The sequence below is a fragment of the Passer domesticus genome, chromosome 8, assembly GCF_036417665.1.
Source record: "Passer domesticus isolate bPasDom1 chromosome 8, bPasDom1.hap1, whole genome shotgun sequence".
NCBI lineage: Eukaryota > Metazoa > Chordata > Aves > Passeriformes > Passeridae > Passer > Passer domesticus.
Window position 1 is genome coordinate 6,042,388 of NC_087481.1, and position 19,272 is coordinate 6,061,659.

Here is a 19,272-nt window from a genome sequence, read left to right on the forward strand (position 1 = left end):
GCTTGGGACAGTGACACGGAGCAGCGTCGGATAGGTGAGAATATCCGGCGGCAGGAGAGGGAGGCGAGCGAGTGTGTGTGAGTGAGACGAGAGCCGGCAGCTCGGCCCCTCGAAGCGAGTGAGGACCCCTCAGTACCGCGGTTCCGCACCCCCGCGAGGGGGCCGGCCGGGAACAGGGGGAAGCGAGTGGAACTGGTGATTGAGGCGCCTCCAAAGGGGTAAAGAGGATCCCCCTCCGGGCTTGCGGAGGAAATAGCTGTGTGAGTGGCACGCACCCCAAAGGCCCTGATACAGGTCCTAACGAAGGAAGTTAGGATTGAGGATATCAGGCAGTTTGGCCCTGACAAAGGAGGTCAGGCACCCCCTCAGAAGCCAGGGTTTCGAGGTTTGACTGTTTGAGCCTTGGCAACGGAGGCCGAGGTCTCTCTAAGTCCTGACAAAGGAGATCAGGCGAACCTCAGAGGTCAGGACCTCGAGGATATTTTTTTTTATGTTTTGGTTGTTTGTTGAGTCTTGGCAAGGGAAGGCGAAGGTCTCAACAAAGTCCTGACGAAAAGGGTCAGTGAAATTGGAGTTTTGGCAGGAGGTCGAGACTTCTTAAATAAGATATATTTCCTTTAGAGAAAAAAAGACATCTTTGTGATTGGTTTAGAGGCAGAAAAATATGGGAGGGTGCGGTAGTAAGAAAAGTGGCCAAAGATTGAAGAATATACCTCCCCACAGTTCCCTAGGTGAACTATTAGAGAAATGGGACTTTATAGAAGGCACAGAAGGATTAGATAAAGTTAAGATGATTCATTACTGTTCAGAAGTGTGGCCAGAATTAGAAGTGCAAGGAGGATGGCCATGGTGTGGGACGAAAGACAAGTGGATGTGTCAACAGCTGAGTAATTATCTGACGGCTCGAGATACTGATCCTGAGGAATTATTGTATGTAGCTTGTTGGTTGGATGCTATAAAGAATGAAGGAGTGCAAATTTGTAAAGTGCAGAGCAAGAAAGAAAGGAATGAAAGAGGAGATGCTAGAATTAAGGAAATTGGTAAAAGGTGGGACCCACTAGACTACTTGCCTCCTGATGCCCCTCCACCTTATAACCCTCTCCTTCGAGCACCTCAAATAGCAGATCCAGTTCTTCTCCCGGCGGCCATGGGGGCCATTCCCTCACCACCCCCTTCGACTCCTTCAGCTGCTTCTGCACCACCACTAATACCTACTCCACCTGCTGCATGCTCCACCCCTTCTCCAGCTCCACCTAACATGCACCCAAGCTCTTCCCCCCCTCCTACTGCTGTCCCTCCACCTCCTCCTAACTGGGACACAAATGCCTCCTTATCTAGTAACCCCATATCACCAGGTATAGCCGTTGACCTACAGCAAGTCCAAGCTAATGCTAATACCCCTCAAGTGAACAATCTTGTGTCTGAAGATGGGCCATACTGTGGTACCCGATCCAAGACCTCCAAGGCAGAGAAACTTTTTCCCCTTAGAGAAGTTCCTATGGGAGGAGTAGCAGGAGGTGTTGGTTTTGTAAATGCTCCTCTAACTGCTTCTGAGGTAAGAGGATTCAAGAAGGAGTTAGGGAATTTAGTTGAAGACTCCGTGGGCATTGCTAACCAAGTGGATCAGTTTTTAGGTCCAAATTTCTACACTTGGGGGGAGATGAATTCCATTCTAAATATATTATTTTCCCCAGAAGAGTTCCGGCTGATTAGGGCGGCAAGCATAAGAGTTTGGGAAAAAGATAACCGTCCAGGGCCCCAAGTGCCATCAGGAGAAGAAAAATTGCCACTAGTGGATCCCAACTGGAACCCTAACCAGGAGGAAGGGAGGAAGGCCATGATGGAGTACAGGTCCTTGATAATTCGAGGGATCAGAGAATCAATTCCCAAAGGAACCAATACAAAACTGGCATTTGAGGGTATACAGGAGAAAGATGAAACTCCTGCCACTTGGCTTAATCGCCTGAGGCGGAACTTTCAATTGTACTCCAAAACAGACCTGGACACCAGCGAAGGTGAAATGCTACTAAAAGTCCAATTTGTTACTAAATCTTGGCCTGATATACGGAGAAAACTGGAAAAGATAGAGGATTGGCAAGAAAAAGATATTAATGAGTTATTGAGGGAAGCATTGAAAGTGTATTTAAGGAGGGAAGAAGAAAAAGCAAAAGCCAAAGCTAGGATCATGGTTGCTATAGCCAGAGAAAGTGTGGGAGCAAACAACTCTTTCCTACAGTACTAGGCCACAAAAGAGTGGGGGGGTCCATCACCAGGAGCAGGCAAGGATACACCAGTACTGTCAGGGGCAGGAGGCATGGAGAGGCCTCGAGTCCCTTTGAGTGAAAGCTGCTGCTATTACTGTGGAGCAACTGGACCCCCCCCAAGACTGTTTAGCCTAAAGTTGTGAAACCTTTGCTAGCTGATCAAGATAGCAAAGGAAGCAGCTTTAAGAGCAGAAGATCTGGTAAAAGGTTTTTTTGAGCAGAAACCACACCCGAGTAGGGAAAAAGAAAAAAAGAACTCATATTTTGTGAAATTTAAAGTTACATCAAGGGCAACGAGGGGAGTGGTTAATATCTGACGGACGGGTGTTTCTAAACAAAGCACTTGCTGGGATGGTGCTAACAGAACTACAGAAATTAACCCACTGGAGAGTCTAAGGACTATGTGATTATTTCATAAGAAATAACCTGTGCATAAGCGTATATGACCTAGCAAAAACAATTATAAAAGAGTGTTTAACTTGCCAAAACATTATCCCCAGATACGGAATGGTGAATACCATAGACTCAGACCGAGGTCCACATTTTGTAGCCCAAACATTGCACAATATAATTGAAGCTTTAGGAATAAAATGGAGATTGCATACTCTGTGGCACCCCCAGAGTTCTGGGAGGGTGGAATGAATGAACAAAACTCTCAAAAATGAATTGGCTAAAGTGTTTGCCCCTAGAGCTCTTGCGCATCAGAACAAGACCCGGTCTGATATAGGGATTTCACCCTATGAAATGATGTTCAGATTGCCATTCTTGTTAACACCCTATAGCACAGGAGACTACCTGGAAGGAGAAGAAGCTACAAGGAAATATTTAGAAGTCGTTGGAAGAACCCTAGAAGGACTTAGAAAAAGAGGATACCTCCCCCAAACCTCCCCTCTTGATACAAAAGCACATGACATCAACCCAGGAGATTGGGTTTTAATAAAATCTTGGAATTATAGACCATTAATGCCTAAATTTGAAGGCCCCTTTCAGGTACTCCTCATCACTAATTCGGCTGTGCGAACCAGAGAAAAAGGTTGGACCCACATCACGAGAATTAAAGGACCAGTCTCACTCCCGAGCATTGGACAAGATTCTTCAGTGTCTCCCTCTGGTATTGGACCAGATTCTACACCACCCTCACACCCTAACTCAGGACAGGATTCAACCGCATCGGGAGTTAATTCAGCTGAGTATACTATTATAAAAGGACCAAATGACTTAAAATTGACATTCAAAAAGACTGATGAACTGCATAAGAAAAAAGTTTAGAATCATAACATGTCTTGAAGTGTTTTAAGAAATTTGTACAAGTTAAAAGTTGTTAATAAGTAATTCTGGTTAAGTCATCCCAACTTGGTACCAAAGACCCCAGGTTAATCTTCTCCAGAGTGCTCCCCTAGGAGGGACCAAATTAGCAGGGACAGATCAAGAGAGGTTTAACCAGAGGAGCAAGAGACTCTAAAGAACTTGGAGACTTCTTTTCAGTAAAATCCTCAAGAGGCAAGGCCGGGTGGGCAGGCTGTGCAGGATGACCCATACCGGACTCTTGGGAAGGGTAATAGTGCTGGCTCTGATTGCTGGTGGTGCTCTGGAGAGCCCAGGAGAGCTGTGCAATGAGTACTACCAACCTTTCTATGAGAAAGAAGTAAGCTCCTTGCTGAGAGTCCACAACAATTGTGTTAACCTCTCCCAATTGATCTTTTATCAAGAGAATAAGAAAATATATTGGATGGCCCAGAGTACAGAAACTCATGGAACCAAGGGGCCATGGTGACACAGCAGGGCCACATGGAACCAAGGAGGCCAGTGACATTTGGGAACCTCAAAGAACCGAGGGTCCGTTGTGACACTGCAGAAACAAGGAGGCAATTGCTGACACTATGGAAATTCATGGAACCAAGCAGCCATTGTGACACTGCAAGGTGGCATTGAACCAGAGAGACCATTGTGACACTAGAGAACTGTTGAACCCAGGACATCTCTCTGGATGCACTGGATCCTGGCAGGGCTTGGAGACCCTGGCAGGAAGCCAAGACACCTGGGAATTCTATCTCAACCCATGGAGAAAATTACCAACTTTATATGAAGAATTACAGGTCACAAAACTTTAAGTAGCATAGTAGTAGCAATCACAGGGTGAAGGGAAAAATTTTGAAGCATGGTACAGGGGGGTTTGGGACTCTGTACATGGGGGTCAGAGGTTCCAAGATGGAGGGATTTGGGCGTGCCCTGTCCTTCTTTCTTCTCCCTGGCATGCATGTTCAGGATGATGTTGGCAGTCACAGATTGCTTTAGAGTAGAAAGTCACTGTCTAACATAGGTGATAGGTATTGGAAAATAACTGTAAACATAGTATACATAGTTTTTAGTATAAAAGATAGCACCAGCCCGAGAGGCAGAGAGGGTGCCTCAGACCGACCTGCAGAACAGACCTTGGCAGGCCAGACAGAAAACGTTTGAGATAAATAATAAAGAACCTTGAGAACGTGAACTGAAGACTTCTCGACTCCTTCTTCGGCTGCTGGGTTGGGGAAAAGAGACTTTTAACAGAGACACACCTTGGGATCTTCCCAACTAGACCAGACCGGAGGAGATCCCGAGAGGGCTAAGGCTTTCCTTCCAATAGAAAAGAACCATCCTTCTTCTCCAGGTGTCCATGATGAAAAATGAGAGTCCTCCTCCCAAATTCCATATAGCCAAGGATTCCTCAATGACAAAAGCTGCCAGGACAAACAGGTCTGGCTGGCTTGGCCTCCCAGGAGCCATCTCTCTCCTCATCAGGCTTTGAAACACTTGGGCTCTGTGCTTTCCTTCCTATCGAAAAGAAACGTCCTTTTTATCTATGCAGAAATGGCCGAAATTGGGGTTCCACCTTCCAAATTCCATATATCCAATGGGTTGCATTCAGACAAAACCTACCAGGACAGAGAGGTCTGTTTGGCCTAAGCCTCTGATGGCCACCTTTCATCTGCCCTTCAAACACCCATGTTCTGCGCCCTCCTTCCTACATAAAATAATTGTTTTTCTCCTCTGGGTATCCATGTCTTAAATTGGGATTCTACCTCCAAAATTCTGTATATCCAAGGGTTGCTGCCAGGCAAAATCTGCCAGTACTGTCAAGTCTGGCTGGCCTTGGCCTCTGGTGACTGCCCCTGCAACACTGGGGCTGGGTTCTTTCCTTCCCATAGAGATCCCTGGGACACAGTGAGGACCTCATGGAACCAAGGGGATCCTTGTGGCACCACTGGAGCCCATGGAACCAAGGGGCCATGGTGACAAAGCAGGGCTTCATGGAACCCAGAGACCATTATGGCTCTGTGGGGCCTGATGGAACCATGGAGACCATTAGGACCCTTCAAGGCCTCGTGTCACCAAAGGGGAATTATGACATCTCAGGGCCTCATGGAAGCAAGGGACCATAGGGACACTCTGGGGCCCCATGGAGCCAAGGGAACATGGAACAGATCTGGTTGGCTTGGCCTCCCAGGGGCCACCTGACAGGTCTGGCTGATCTTGGCATGTCAAGGGCTGCCTCTCATCAGCTCCTGGAGCACTGGGGCCACATGCTTTCCATGCTACAGTAAAGAACCATCCCTCTTTTTAGATGCCCATTGGCAAAACTGATACTTTCCCTAAAAAATTTTCCTCTATGCAAGATGGTCACCTCTCATCTGCCCCTGAAATACTGGGGCTCTGTTCTTTCATTCCTTTGGAAAACAACTGGCCTTTCTGCCAAGGGACCATGGCCAAAATTAGAATTTGGTCTCCCAAATTCCGTATATCCAAGCATTGCTCCCAGACAAAAGTAGCCAGGACAGGCAGGTAAGGCTGGCCCTGTCCTCTGGTGATTTTCTTAGACTATGAGCTGAATGTTTTCATTTGAAAACACCTTGGATTTGGCCCGGAGATCTCCCAAGAAAGGGTTTTGTGGCCTCCGGCTCATGACTACTACATATGGACAAAGGAGGTCTGTACTGTTGTGGTGGTTTTACATCACGGAAATGATGTTCTAAGAGAAAAGATGCTAGCAGTTTCCTCCATGTCTAACAGAAAACCAATCAGTAATTAGCTTTGAGAATTGACAGTCTGTTAAACCACTAAGGAAACTGTACATGCCCCTGTGAAGATACATGTTAAAGATGAGAAAACCTGGGAGGGTCTCTTTCCCTCCTGGCCAGCAAAGAGGTAACAAGGCTGGCCCAGCCCCTGTCTCAGCCGGGCCGGGCCAGGCGGCTCCTGCCGTGGGGCCGGGCCCCTTCCCAGGGAGCCCCCCAGGCCCCATCGGCTGCCGGGCAGGGCAGGGGAGGCCGCGGGGCCGAGGCCAGGCCGGGCCATGGCTGCGGTTGCCAACACCTGGGCGCTACCGAGCCCTGCCCCGCCGCCAGCCTGGGCCCAGCCAGGATCCGCCGGGCCCCAGGAGCAGCCCCGGGCCAGGCCGGCTGGGCCAAGATTCTGCCACCCTTGGGGTTCACCCGCAAGCCCCAGGCAGGGGGAGGAGAAGCCATGGGCCCCGGCCGTGCTGCTGCTGTGTTCTGGCCTGGCTGCTGAGATCCTGGCCCTGCCCCAGCGCGGCCCATCCTGACAGAGCCCCAGCGCAGCCGCTGCAGAAACCTCCATGGTAAAACAGCTCCGGCTGCAAGGACCCAGCCCGGCCGGGGTCACGGAACCATCTGCAGGCCCCGGGAGAGATATTAACTCTTTCAGTGCTTCCATCCTTCCTCAAGTGAGAGAAAAGGACAAAGTGCAGGCACACAGAGGAGCAACATGAAGACACCGAGGTCAGTGAAGGAGAAGTTGCGTCCCATATGAGAGGGATGAGGAGATGCCTTGATCTTGGGGCTGAAATCCTCTTGTAAAGCTATGGAGAAGGATGTAATTGATACATCAGACTCTCTTTTTCCCTATAATGCATTGAAAAGTATGAGGAGATGACTTGCTCAGCGAAGGCCTCCATGCTAAACTTAGCAAATATGGAAATAGCTGTGATCCCATGAGAAGTTTGTACAGAGAAAGAGAGAAGAGTGATGAAACCCTGCCGGGGTCGGCTGTGAGTTGTCTCTGCCCCAGCATGGGAAGAAGTGGTTCTGGGCAGGCCGCGCTCTCGAAGAAGGAGTCTGGACTCTTGCTTTTCGGTCTTCAGTTGAGTTTATTGTTCCTTATCTACAAAGTTTTTCTGTCTGTCCAGCCGAGGTCTGATCAGCAAGACAGCCAAGGGCACTCTCTCCCGCCCACGGGGCGGTTGTCTCTTTTATAGTGAAAACTACGTATTAGACATTTACCTTTAATTTCCAATACTTTCTGCCCTTGTTGGCAAGTGCACTTTCTCTATGAACCAATCCACACATGCCAACATCATCCTGAACATGGATGCCAAGGAGAAGAAAGAAGAAGGACAGGGCACGCCCAAATTCCTCCATCTTGGGACTCCTGATCCATGCACAGAATTCTAGACCCCCCTGTACAACACATAAAACCTCCCTGTACAGTGCATTATAACTCAAGTTTTAGCAAGTGAATGTCATCCCCTCACCATTCAGCCCTGAAATTCTCTCATTTCCTCACATTCAGGTGTCATTTCTTTAGAAGGATCAAAGTCAAGCCACCAGGTACTTTTGGCAACATTCCAGGACCTCCGAGCCCCCCAAGGGTTGTCTCGGTAGCTCTGGACATCTGGAGTGATGTACTGAGTTCCCACAAAACCCTGTGCCTCAGGACAGAAGAATAAAGATCTCTGTTCTGAGAGATGAAGATGATTTCAGAAATAGATGAAGAGAACCTTTGTTCTCAAACAGCTCATCTTTAACACCCCATAAGCTGACATGACCCATAAACACAGCTGTGGGAAAGGCTGTGAAAAAATGGGAGGGACTTCACGATTGTCCTGGGCAATAGCTATTCATGGGATTTGGCAGCCATGAGAAGAACTGATTTCTTATGGAGAAGTCTCCATAGCATGACAGAGAGACTCCTCTCCTAAAGTGAGCTGAAGAAAACTATTCTAGAGGTGGTAAACTGACTGAAAATTTTCGGTTTTGTCTCTTTAAATTTTCAGGAAGAAGGAAACAGTTGTAGGGAGAGCAAAACTGTCCTGAAAGTTCTGTTCTGATCCTTACAGCTCTTTCTTTTAGTTACTGTTAATAAACTTTGCCTTTCTCCTAATCATATCTCAGAGTAGGAAATGAGTAAGAACATGCTAGTGAGTGCATTAGAAATTAGCCAACACTGAAGCAAAAAGGCTAAGTGATGCATTGGCCAACAAATCTCAAACTGGCAAACCAAAACCACTACAGAAAACTTCCTGATGGACTGCATGAGAGCAGAAAGAAATCAAGACACAGCCATTGTTAGTCAGGACTTGCTTGATCCTAATGAGCCCTGTGGTGCATTTGGAGCTGAGCCCTGGAACTTCAGGTCCTGAGAGAAGATTGCAAAAGCCTTTCCATGACTCAAAGTTAGAGGAAAAACTCAAAGTGTCTCAAAGCATGAATGGATCCCACTGAGGTCCATCCGCAACACAGGCTCCTCGTGGACTCCTTGGAGGAGAGATTTGGAGGCCAGGATGGCACAAAAAACCTCTCAGAGACTCAGTGTGAGAAAGGAAATTCCAAAGTACCTTAAAAACCTTGAGTATCTCAAAGCATTAATGAGCCACACTGAGTGTCAATACAAAGCTCTCAAGGGACTTGTTAAAGCAGATAATTGGGGCCATGCTTGCACAAACCTCTCACAGAGTCTGTATCAAAAGGGAAACACCAAGGACCTTAAAATAACTGAAGTACCTTGAAGTATTAATGAGCCCTACTGAGTGTTGTTACTGACAAAGCCTCTCCAGGGACTAATTACAGCAGATAATTGGAGGCCATGATTGCACAAACTTCTCAGAGACTCCGAGGCAAAAGCAAAACCCAAAGTCCTTCTAAACCCCTGCAGTCCCTGGGAGCATTAAGGAGCCCCCAGGGCTATTGCTGAGCAAGGCTCCCCAGGGACTCCTTCCAGCAGATCCTTGAGGCCACTGGGATGTGGGCTAGGGGGGGATGCTGAGGGCAGGACAAGGGGCTGACAGTGCCCAGCCTGGCTGGGGCTGTGCCAGGAGGCCCCAGGGCCTCAGGACAAGGTGTCTCCTCCCAGCCCTTGCTGGCACAGACCCTGCTGCTGTGCCCCAGGGCACCAAGACTTGGCTTCTCTTTGTCCCCACCTGTCATCCCTGCCTCCAGTTCTCTGCTCTGCCTGGGACCTGGGGACACTTTCTCAGTCGTGTCCCTCAGTGGGACCCATTAAAAGTCCAAGAAACTTTGGAGTTGGATTCTGACTTGCAGTTCTGGAGAGGTTTCTTCAGCTGCCTCTGAGGGACTGATGTTCAGGGCCTGAGCACAAAGCCCCAGAGGGTCATTAAAGTCCTGCTGCTGTGTCTGTGCTGCTGAGCTGGGCTGGGCTCCTGGCACAGAGGCAGCTCCTGGTAAGCAGGAAGAGCTTCAAAAGTACATTTCTCTTGATGAGCAGCTCTTCTGCCAGCCCAGCAGGGCTGGGGCACTGCCTGCAGCCAGCCCGGGCACAGCCCAGAGGCACAGAGAGCTTCAATCAGTCAGGGCTGGGAAGGTGCTGGGAAGTGCCTGGGGCAGAATCACTGCCAGCTCTTGGCACAGGAACCTCTGGCTGCAGGACAATGCAGCTGCAGCTCCTGGAGCCATCTCCTAAAGCTGGAATATCCCAATGTCTACAGACTCTGTGAGTACATTCTCTGAGTATTTTTGGGGCAGGGGAGGCGAAACACTTAGAAAGCTCTGACATGCTGAGGGGTTCTGATTAGCCATAGAATATTTGTAAAACAATTAATTTAAAAGAAAGAAGTCAAGAAATTTCCAAAGACTAGGTATTCAGTTTCGTGCTATTGGAAAATGGCAGGGAGGGGAGATAAATATTAAAGGTTGATTATGAATTCTTATTATTACTTTTGACGAGTGCCCGAGACATCTGTACTGTTACTTTTAGTGATCAGTATGTTCACATAAGATCCCTAAAGTTCTTTCAGCCTCACTGTCCATGGACAACACCAGCATCACCTTTGCTGGACCCATCAGGCTCAGTCTGAGCTGTCCTTTCTCCAGGCTGCAAACAGAATCTGCCCCCAGCCAGTGCCCTGCAAACAGGCAGGATTCTGTCAGGCCAGGGAGAGTGCACAGAGATTTGGGGTCTGTGAGTGCTGGCAGGGAGAGATCAGGCACAGGGAAACACCTGCAGGAGGAAAATCTCCAGGAAGCAGAGAGAAAATTGGGGAAGGAGAGAAAACAAAACCCAGCAATGCTGTGGCAGGGAGAGTTTAGAGATCTCCACAGGATCCCCTCCAGTGCAGCCCCTCCCTCTGAACAAGGCCCCTCCCTCCTGTCCCCCAGCCAAGCCTCTGCCCTCAGGGCCGGGGCTCCAAGGCATGAAGCCCCTCCTGTGCAGGCAGAGCTGCAGCAGAGCCGTGGGGCAGCTCTGCAGCCCCGGGCCCAGTTCCCTCTGCAGAGCACAGGGCTGGGAGCAGCTGCCCGGCCCTGGGGGCTCTGGGAGGGGGAACAGCTGGCTCAGGGTGATGCTGGCCCCAGTGCCTGGCTCTGGGCAATGCTGTCAGTGCAGGGAGGGAAGGAGCTGCATCTGCCTTCATCCAGTGCCAGCATAAGGACACTTGGAAGTCTCCCTGAGATTTCCTTCTGAGCTCTGAGCTTCAATCCAGGATGCAAACCTGTCCTGTAGCATCTCTGTGTTATCTGAAAGCCCCAGGGTGAGACAGAGAAGGTCTATGATGAGAAAATGCTGTTGGGTTGATGACATGAGCCCCATGTGTCCTTGGGTACAAATGTGGGGCTGAGACCTTGAGAAGGGGATGGAGATTTGGTGGACTCTGAGGATTCCATGTGCTCTCAGCAGTGTCAGGATGGTTTTTAAAGGAAACATTGTAGGGTGATCATCTAGTTTCTAGGAATGGTGAAAGCCCAGAGAATCCTGGAGCAGGACAGGGAGATAGACCTCCTCCCCTCACTCTCCACTCACTGCCTCGCCTCAGAATACTCACTCTCTTCTCCCTCAGGGCAGCAGAAATGGAGAGAGGTTCTGACATCCAAAAATAGTCAGCAGGAGAGATGAAGAAAAGCTGTAAAACTCTAGTACAGGGGAGTGCAGATGCTGACAGGCCCTTCTGTGTTAACAGGGTTTCAAAGTGGAACAATAGGACAGGTCGATGTCCCCATCCCATGTCTGCACAGCAAGGCTGAATTAGAAAAACCCTGTGTATAGCTGCCCTGAAGCTGCAGTCCCACTAACCAGCACCAACCAGGGTTCCCCACTTGGAGCTGAAGGAAAATCTCCTAGAAAATCTAAAGCTCTCAGAGTGTTACAGGTGTAGGGTCTGTGGGAAAAGGCTTTGATATTGCTGGAAGAAGTTTCTCCTAACATGTCAATGACTTTTTTACATGAACATCTCCCAATGGCCAGAGACAGTAAATGTCCAACAGCAGCTCCATCAGCCACTTCCTCCTGCTGGCATTGGCAGACACGCGGCAGCTGCAGCTCCTGCACTTCTGCCTCTTGCTGGGCATCTCCCTGGCTGCCCTCCTGGGCAACGGCCTCATCATCAGCGCCGTAGCCTGCGGCCACCACCTGCACACGCCCATGTTCTTCTTCCTGCTCAACCTGGCCCTCAGCGACCTGGGCTCCATCTGCACCACTGTCCCCAAAGCCATGCACAATTCCCTCTGGCACACCACCACCATCTCCTACAAAGGATGTGCTGCACAGCTGTTTCTGTTTGCCTTTTTCATTTCAGCAGAAGTTTCCCTCCTGACCATCATGAGCTACGACCGCTACATGTCCATCTGCAAACCCCTGCACTACGGGACCCTCCTGGGCAGCAGAGCTTGTGCCCACATGGCAGCAGCTGCCTGGGCCAGTGCCTTTCTCCATGCTCTGCTGCACACAGCCAATACATTTTCCCTGCCCCTGTGCCATGGCAATGCCCTGGGCCAGTTCTTCTGTGAAATCCCACATATCCTCAAGCTCTCCTGCTCCAAATTCTACCTCAGGGAAGTTGGGTTCCTTGCTGTTAGTGCCTGTTTAGCTTTTGGTTGTTTTGTGTTCATTGTTTTCTCCTATGTGCAGATCTTCAGGGCTGTGCTGAGGATCCCCTCTGAGCAGGGACGGCACAAAGCCTTTTCCACCTGCCTCCCTCACCTGGCTGTGGTCTCCCTGTTCCTCAGCACTATCATGTTTGCTCACCTGAAGCCCCCCTCGATCTCCTCCCCATCCCTGGATCTGGCCCTGTCAGTTCTGTATGCGGTGGTGGCTCCAGCCCTGAACCCCCTCATTTACAGCCTGAGGAACCAGGAGCTCAAGGCTGCAGTGAGGAAACTGATGACTGGATGATTTCAGAAACATGAAACTGCTGGCCAAATTCTGCCAATCACTTGTAATAAAAGTTATCTTTGATACTTCTTCTTGATTTCCGTGTGGAGATGCTTTTCTTTGTTTTACTTTTTTGATATTGTCCATAAAAAAATGTCATTTTTTGTGCCATTTCTCATTTTCCTTCTCTCCACCTTCCCTGTGTCCATACACTGAGTCAGTGAGGGGTTGCGCTCTCAATGCCTTTAAATTAACTAATGGATCTCCCAGCAGAGTTTTCTGCAGAGATGCCCTTTTGCTGCCTTCTCTGGAGCTGCAGCAGCAATGTCTGTGTGCAGAGCTGGGGCAGATCAGTGCTGGCCCAGCAGCTGTGCCCAGCAGCAGCAGCAGCACTTGGTGTTGCCAGTGCTGCTGCCGTGGCCCTGCCCCGCTGCCCTGGTGGCCCTGGTGTTGCTGCAGGGCCTGAGTGCTCTCGGGGCCGGGCACAGTCCTGGGGGTAGCAGTGCTGGGGCTGCAGCAGGGACAGGCCATGGGCACTGCTGGGGCAGCGCTGACGCCTCAGGCCAGGCCCTGGGGGCTGCAGGCTCCTTGCCCAGGCTCTCTCAAGAACACGGCCAGGCCAATGCTCAGCACCGAAAAGCCCCAGGGTGAGCAGCCCCAGGCTGGCCGTGGGCAGGCTGGGGGCAAACAGCATGGCTGGGGCTCTGCAAGGGCCCTGGGGGAGATGGGAAGGAGCAGCAGAGCAGGGGCTGATCCATCCCCAGTGCGCTGCACAGCCCAGGGCAGCGTCCCAGAGCGTCCTGATGGAGCTGCCAACAACATGCCCCCTCTGCAGCCCTGGCCTCTCCCCCAGCTCACACAGGTGCCGCATCCTTGCAGGCACAGCCACGGCAGCACTGGCTCAGGAGCCCCTGTTTGCATTGCACAGAGCAGGCAGGAGCACCCCCATGCTGTTGCTTGTGGGGACATGAACCTGAGGGAGCACAAATGCCATCAGCCCCTGGGGCCAGCAAGGGCTGGGGGACACCAGGGAAACCACTCCGCTTTATTGTGACAAACATTTGAGATCACCAAGTCCAACCTGCACCCTAACACTACCTTGTCTACCCAGAGCATCGTCCAGTTAACCACCGCTCCCTCATGTGCTTTCAACCAAACTTCTCTTCCAGACCCCTCACCAGCCTTGTTGCCCTTCTCTGGACACGCTCCAGCCCCTCCATGTCCTTCCTAAATTGGGGACCCAGAACTGGACACAGCACTCGAGGTGTGGCCTCACCAGTGCTGAGCACTGGAGAAGAATCACTGCCCTGCTCCTGCTGGCCACACCATTCCTGATCCAGGCCAGGAGCCATTGGCCTTCTTGGCCACCTGGGCACACTGCTGCCTCATGTCCAGCCTGCTGTCCATCAGTGCCCCCAGGTCCCTTTCTGCCTGGCTGCTGTCCAGCCACTCTGTCCCCAGCCTGTAGCACTGCAGGGGTTGTTGTGGCCAAAGTGCAGGACCCAGCACTGGGACTTGTTAAACCTCACCTTGCTGGATTTGGGCCCTGGATCCAGCCTGTCCAGGGCCCTCTGCAGAGCCCTCCTACCCTCCAGCAGATCCACACTCACACCCAGCTTGGTGTCATCTGCAAATTTGCTGATGCTGGACTCATCCAGATCATCAGTGCAGATACTGAAATCCACGCTGGCTGGCTCTGATCCCTCGGCCATTCTGTGGGTGCCTGTGATGGCTCTCAAGGTGATCTGTTCCATAACCTTGCCAAGCACCCAGGTCAGGCTGACAGGCCTGGAGTTCCCCAGATCCTCCTTCCAGCCCTTCTTGGGGATGGGCTCACATTGGCACCTCCACTCCCCTGGGACCTCCCTGCTGATCCAGGACTGATGGTAAATGATGGAGAGCAGCTTGGGGAGATCATCCACCAGCTCCATCATCCCTCTAGGATGGATCCCCTCTGATCCCAGAGACACCTGTGAGCACCTGAGTGGCTCAGCAGGTCTCCAGCTGCTTCCTCCTGGATTCCAGGGGGCTGTTCTGCTCCCTGTGCCCATCTACCAGCTCAGGAGAACACTTGTCCTGAGGATGGCCTGTCTTATTGTTGAAAACTGAGGCAAAGAAGGGGTGAAGTACCTCAGCCCATTCTTCATCTTTGGTAATCATATCCCTCACATTAAGAAATGCTGGTTGTCCTTACCCCTGCTTTTGACATTAACGTACATATAAAAACATAATAATTAACCTTCACAGAAGTATCCAAGTTAAGTCCTAACTGAGCTTTGACCTCTCTAATTTTCTTTCTGCATGACCTAACAACATCCTTAAACATTTCTTGATTTACCTGCCTCTATGTCCAAAGGTGCTGCACCCTCTTTTTAATCCCTAGAAATATCCTTTTTAATCCCTTCTTAATGCCCCTTTTCTTTGAAAAGCTCCATGCCCAGCCAGGCCAGTCATTTCTCCCTCTGGGTCATCTTTCTGCACAAAGGGGGCAGCCTACTCTTGCCCCTTCAAGATTTCTTTTTTGAAGTGTTTCCATCCTTCCTGGAACTAGTTGTTTTTAAGGGTTGTTTTTTTAAAAAAATCAATACCTGATTTGGTACTCCCCAAATCTGCATCCTCAACAGGCCAAAGTCTGCCCTCAAAAGTCCAGTGTAGAAGATTTATTGATGCCCCTCCTTCTTTTACAGAATATTTAAAAAGTCAATAATTTCATTGTGACTGTGCCCTAAACAGCCTCTGACCAGCACTTCTCCAACCAGCCCTTCTCTGTTTGTGAACAGCAGGAGACAGAGCTTTACTTGGGAGTGGGAATTGCAGGAAACCTCCCCAAAGTGCAGCTTGGAAGGTTCAGGCTGGAGCTGAGGAGAAAGCAAAGTCCCTGCCAGGGTAGAATTGTGGTGCTCGAGGTGTGGCAGCGTGAGGCTGGGCCATGGCCGGCTCTGTGTGCCAGGAGCCGGCAGCGCTGGGTGCAGGGAGCCCAGGGAGGGCACAGAAACGCTGGCTGAGAAATGCTGGGGCACAGCGAGAGGGGCGAGTGCAGCCGGCCAGGGCACAGGAGCAGCACGCACAGGGGGCACAGCCTGCAGGACAGATGGCCGAGGGCTGGGCAGGGCTGGCAGGGCCACAGGCACCCAGGCCTTTGTGCCCTGGGCTCGGGCAGCGCCTCTGGAGGCCCCACAGCAGGAACTTTCCTGGCAGGGGCTGCACTTTGGCTCTCCCTCGGCCTCCCTGGCCAGGCTGGCAGGGGCTGCAGGTTGATGGCATTTGTCCTTGCTGCCCCTCACATCCCCCTGCCCCACAGAGAGCCCCGAGCCACCCGTGAGGGACAGGCCCTGCTGGCCCAGGCTGGGCTCAGGGCTTGGCCTTTCTGCTTCCCCCAGCCAGCCCAGGCCTTGCTCAGCATTGCAGTTCCCTGCCCAGAGCCTTGGGCTCCCTGCACTCCTGGCCTCAAGCATCTGCTCTCAGCAGTCCCGGGGAGCCTTTGGCACTCCCTGCCCTCACTGGGCCCAGCCATGCTCCAAGGCACTTGGAGTTTTGCTGCTGACTCCTTGAGCAGCTTCTTCATCTTTCTCAGTGCCTGAGGCTCCTGGACCCAGCCCCAAATCCACCGTGGGGCTGATTAAAACACAGAAAGCCCTCAGGAGCTCTTTGTCTCCCTTCAATTGTCTTCAAGTCTCCAGGGCTTCTGCAGTGATTGGAGTTAAGGAGGGAGATTACAAAGTGCACCTCATGATTTTTGGTTTTTTAATCACATATGTGAGTTTGGTTTTTATTTTTCATTGCAGAGAAGAGGTGATAGAAGCATTCCTGAAGTGATCTTGATGCTGAATGTCTTTTTAGGAGGTCTGGGCATGGAGACGAATGAGCCCTTTTGGGCTGACCCTTTTTGGACAACCTGCTCTTCACCCCCTCCCTCACCATGTCTGTCATAACCCACCTGGGACTGACATCCCAAAATATCCAAAAATGTTTCTGTAATTTATTCTTTTGTTTTATTCTGTAACACATTGTTTTGTGTGATTATTTAATTATGTATATATTTATTTTAATTTATAATATTAACAGTGGGTTTTCTTACCTAGTTTTTATATTTGCATAAAAAATCTATACATTTTCTTCGGTTCTATGTAGCACATTCCCCTTCCTTAATTAATGAAGATCTATTGGCTATTTATTTCTTCCTCTTTATGGTAATTAGTAATATGTCCAGTCATTTTGTCATCGTTTTTATCATCTTTCTCTCAGACAGGGGCATGGGAGAGCCTTTTGGTGTCCAGAGAGACATTTCTGGGGCACATTTGAGGCAGTTGTGGGTCTGGGGAGGGAATTTAGAAAGAACTTGAGGGTATGGACGACACTTAGGGGAGCCAGGTGGGCACTTGGAGGGGCACTCAGGAATTCTGAGGGACATTTCTGGGTCCGGAGGAGCACTTGGGGGTCGAGGGCGGCCCTTGGAGGTCAGGGAGGGGAATTTGGGGCCCTTCGGGGTCTGGTCGAACCCTTGGGGAGCTCGAACGGGGCTCTCTGGGGCGCGGGGGGTGATGGGAGTTGTAGGCGCGGGTATAATACGGTTTAATCGCGCCGCGGAGCGTCACGGGAATTGTAGGCGCAGCTGCAATGGCTTTTGGTGATGGCGGGGCATGACGGGAGATGAAGTCCCGGCTCGAAGAGCGCTGTACCTGCGCCGCGGAGCATGATGGGAGCTGTAGTCCCGGAAGTGGCTGGATCGCGGCGTTTGGGGGTTCAGGAAGGCGCTTGGGGTGACACTTCAGGGCCCGAGCTGCGACTTGAGGTCCTCGGGGGGAACGTAAATGGTTCGGGAATACCTGGGGGGCGCTTGGGGAGCTCCAACTGGGCTCTTTAGGGCGCAGGGCACGGCACGAGTTTTAGGTGCGGGGCTGTGCTATGAGGGCTCTGGGGCCGCGGGGGATGAGAGGAGATGAATTCCCAGAAGTGGCTGTACCGGGCATCTGCGGGGCTGGGAGCACTCAGGGGATCCGGGGACTCTTTTGCGGGGTCCCGAATGGGCTCTGAGGGGCACTGAGGGATCCTGGAATGTCTGGGGACACTTAAGGAACAGATGGGGGCGGATACCGGGGTGGGCTCTGTGGAGCGCGGGGCATGACGGGCGTTGTAGTCCCAGCCCCAGTGGGGCGCTATCGGGCCGCGGGGCATGACGGGAGTTGTATGGAAAATAGAAAATATGGCACTGACACCAGGCACCGCCTTTGACAGTCCCAGACCGGCGCTGATTGGCAGCAGGTTTTGATGGGCGGGAGCCTCGGCAAATGGGAGGTGGTGGAGGCGGGAACAACCCATTCACCCTCTCCAGTCCCTCCCAGTACAGCCCAGTTTATTCCCAGTACAGACCCTGTGCCCCTTCAGTACCTCCCAATACCCATGAGTACATTCCCAGTCCTTCCCAGTTCCCCCCTGTGCCATGCATAGTATGCTCTAGTGTCCCCCAGTCCTCCCCACAATGTTCCCAGTATCCCCAGTTTTCTCTAGTATCCCCCAGTACCACTCCCAGTATGTCCCAGTGTGTACTCTTGCAGTCCAACTCATTCTGCCCAGATTGCCCCTCAGCATTCCCTGTGTTCCCAACTTGTCCAGGTTCTTCCCAGTGTCACTCCCAGGATGTCCCAGTGTCTCCCACAGCGTTCCAGTGCTCCCCAGTATGTCCCACTCCTCCCCAGTGTTTCCAAGCACAGTTTAATTTCTCAGGGTTGCCGTGGCAGCCAAACCCAGCAGTGGGGTCAGGGCAGTGTCCATGGCCACAGCCCCTTGCAGTGGCCCAGTGCAGCTTGGGCTGATGATCCACCCTCACAGCTGGCCCAGGGCAGCTCTGCAGTGGTTTTGGTGGCACCTTGGGCTGATAGACACCTGAGGAGTGTGTCTGTGTTCAGTGGGGAAACTCAGGAGTATTAGATTGCTTCAAAAAATACAAAAAGGGAAAACCCCTCTTAGGCTGAGTGCAGCCAGCTCTGCAAGCACAGCAGGTCCCAGGTGAGTGAGGACAGACAGGATGGGGCTGGGGAATGTGGAGCAAGGTTGTCCACACTGGGTCAGAGCTCAAGGCACAGCTTCTCTGAGCAGGCCAGAGCGCCTGAGGAGAGACCCTGGGTCAATATCAATCACAGAATGCTGCAATCACCTCTGATCTAAAGAGAAATGTAATAAAAGAAACCCTTTAAAATAGGCATGTGTATGTCTTACAAGCTTTTTGAAATATTTCTCCATAATTGGACTTGGAAAACTTTAATGACTCTCTCAGGGCTTTGGTGTTGTTTACATCAGACTTAGTCCCTGAGAGTGTCTTCAAAGAACTTCTCTAAAACTCGAAGTTAAATTTAAGCACTGAACTTTCTTGAAGTTTTAATGGGTCCCACTGAGAGACACAACTGAGAAAGTCTCCCCAGGTTCCAGTCAGAGCAGAAGACTGGAGGCAGTGATGACAGCTGGGGACAAACAAGGCAAAGGTTTCTCTGGTGCTGAGCAAACCTGGATGTGTTTCAGGAATGCAAAGGGCCAAGGCCTGAGCTCCAGCCCCTGGCCAGGCACATCCTGTTCCTCCCTCCTTGCTCAGGGCTCTTCCTGGGATGGACACTGGCATGTGGGGATGTGCAATGCC

General features: G+C 51.2%; 2 protein-coding genes across 2 annotated transcripts in view; one reads left to right on the top strand and one right to left on the bottom strand.

The window, feature by feature from the left end:
* LOC135306203 (zinc finger protein 850-like) overlaps window positions 1-19,272 on the bottom strand; it is a 375,138-nt gene that overhangs the window by 160,474 nt on the left and 195,392 nt on the right. The window lies entirely within an intron of this gene.
* On the top strand, window positions 11,046-12,662 carry LOC135305967 (olfactory receptor 14J1-like). The gene has a single exon (XM_064429544.1). It carries the CDS (start codon window positions 11,745-11,747, stop codon window positions 12,660-12,662), a length of 918 nt encoding a protein of 305 aa, XP_064285614.1. The 5' UTR covers window positions 11,046-11,744.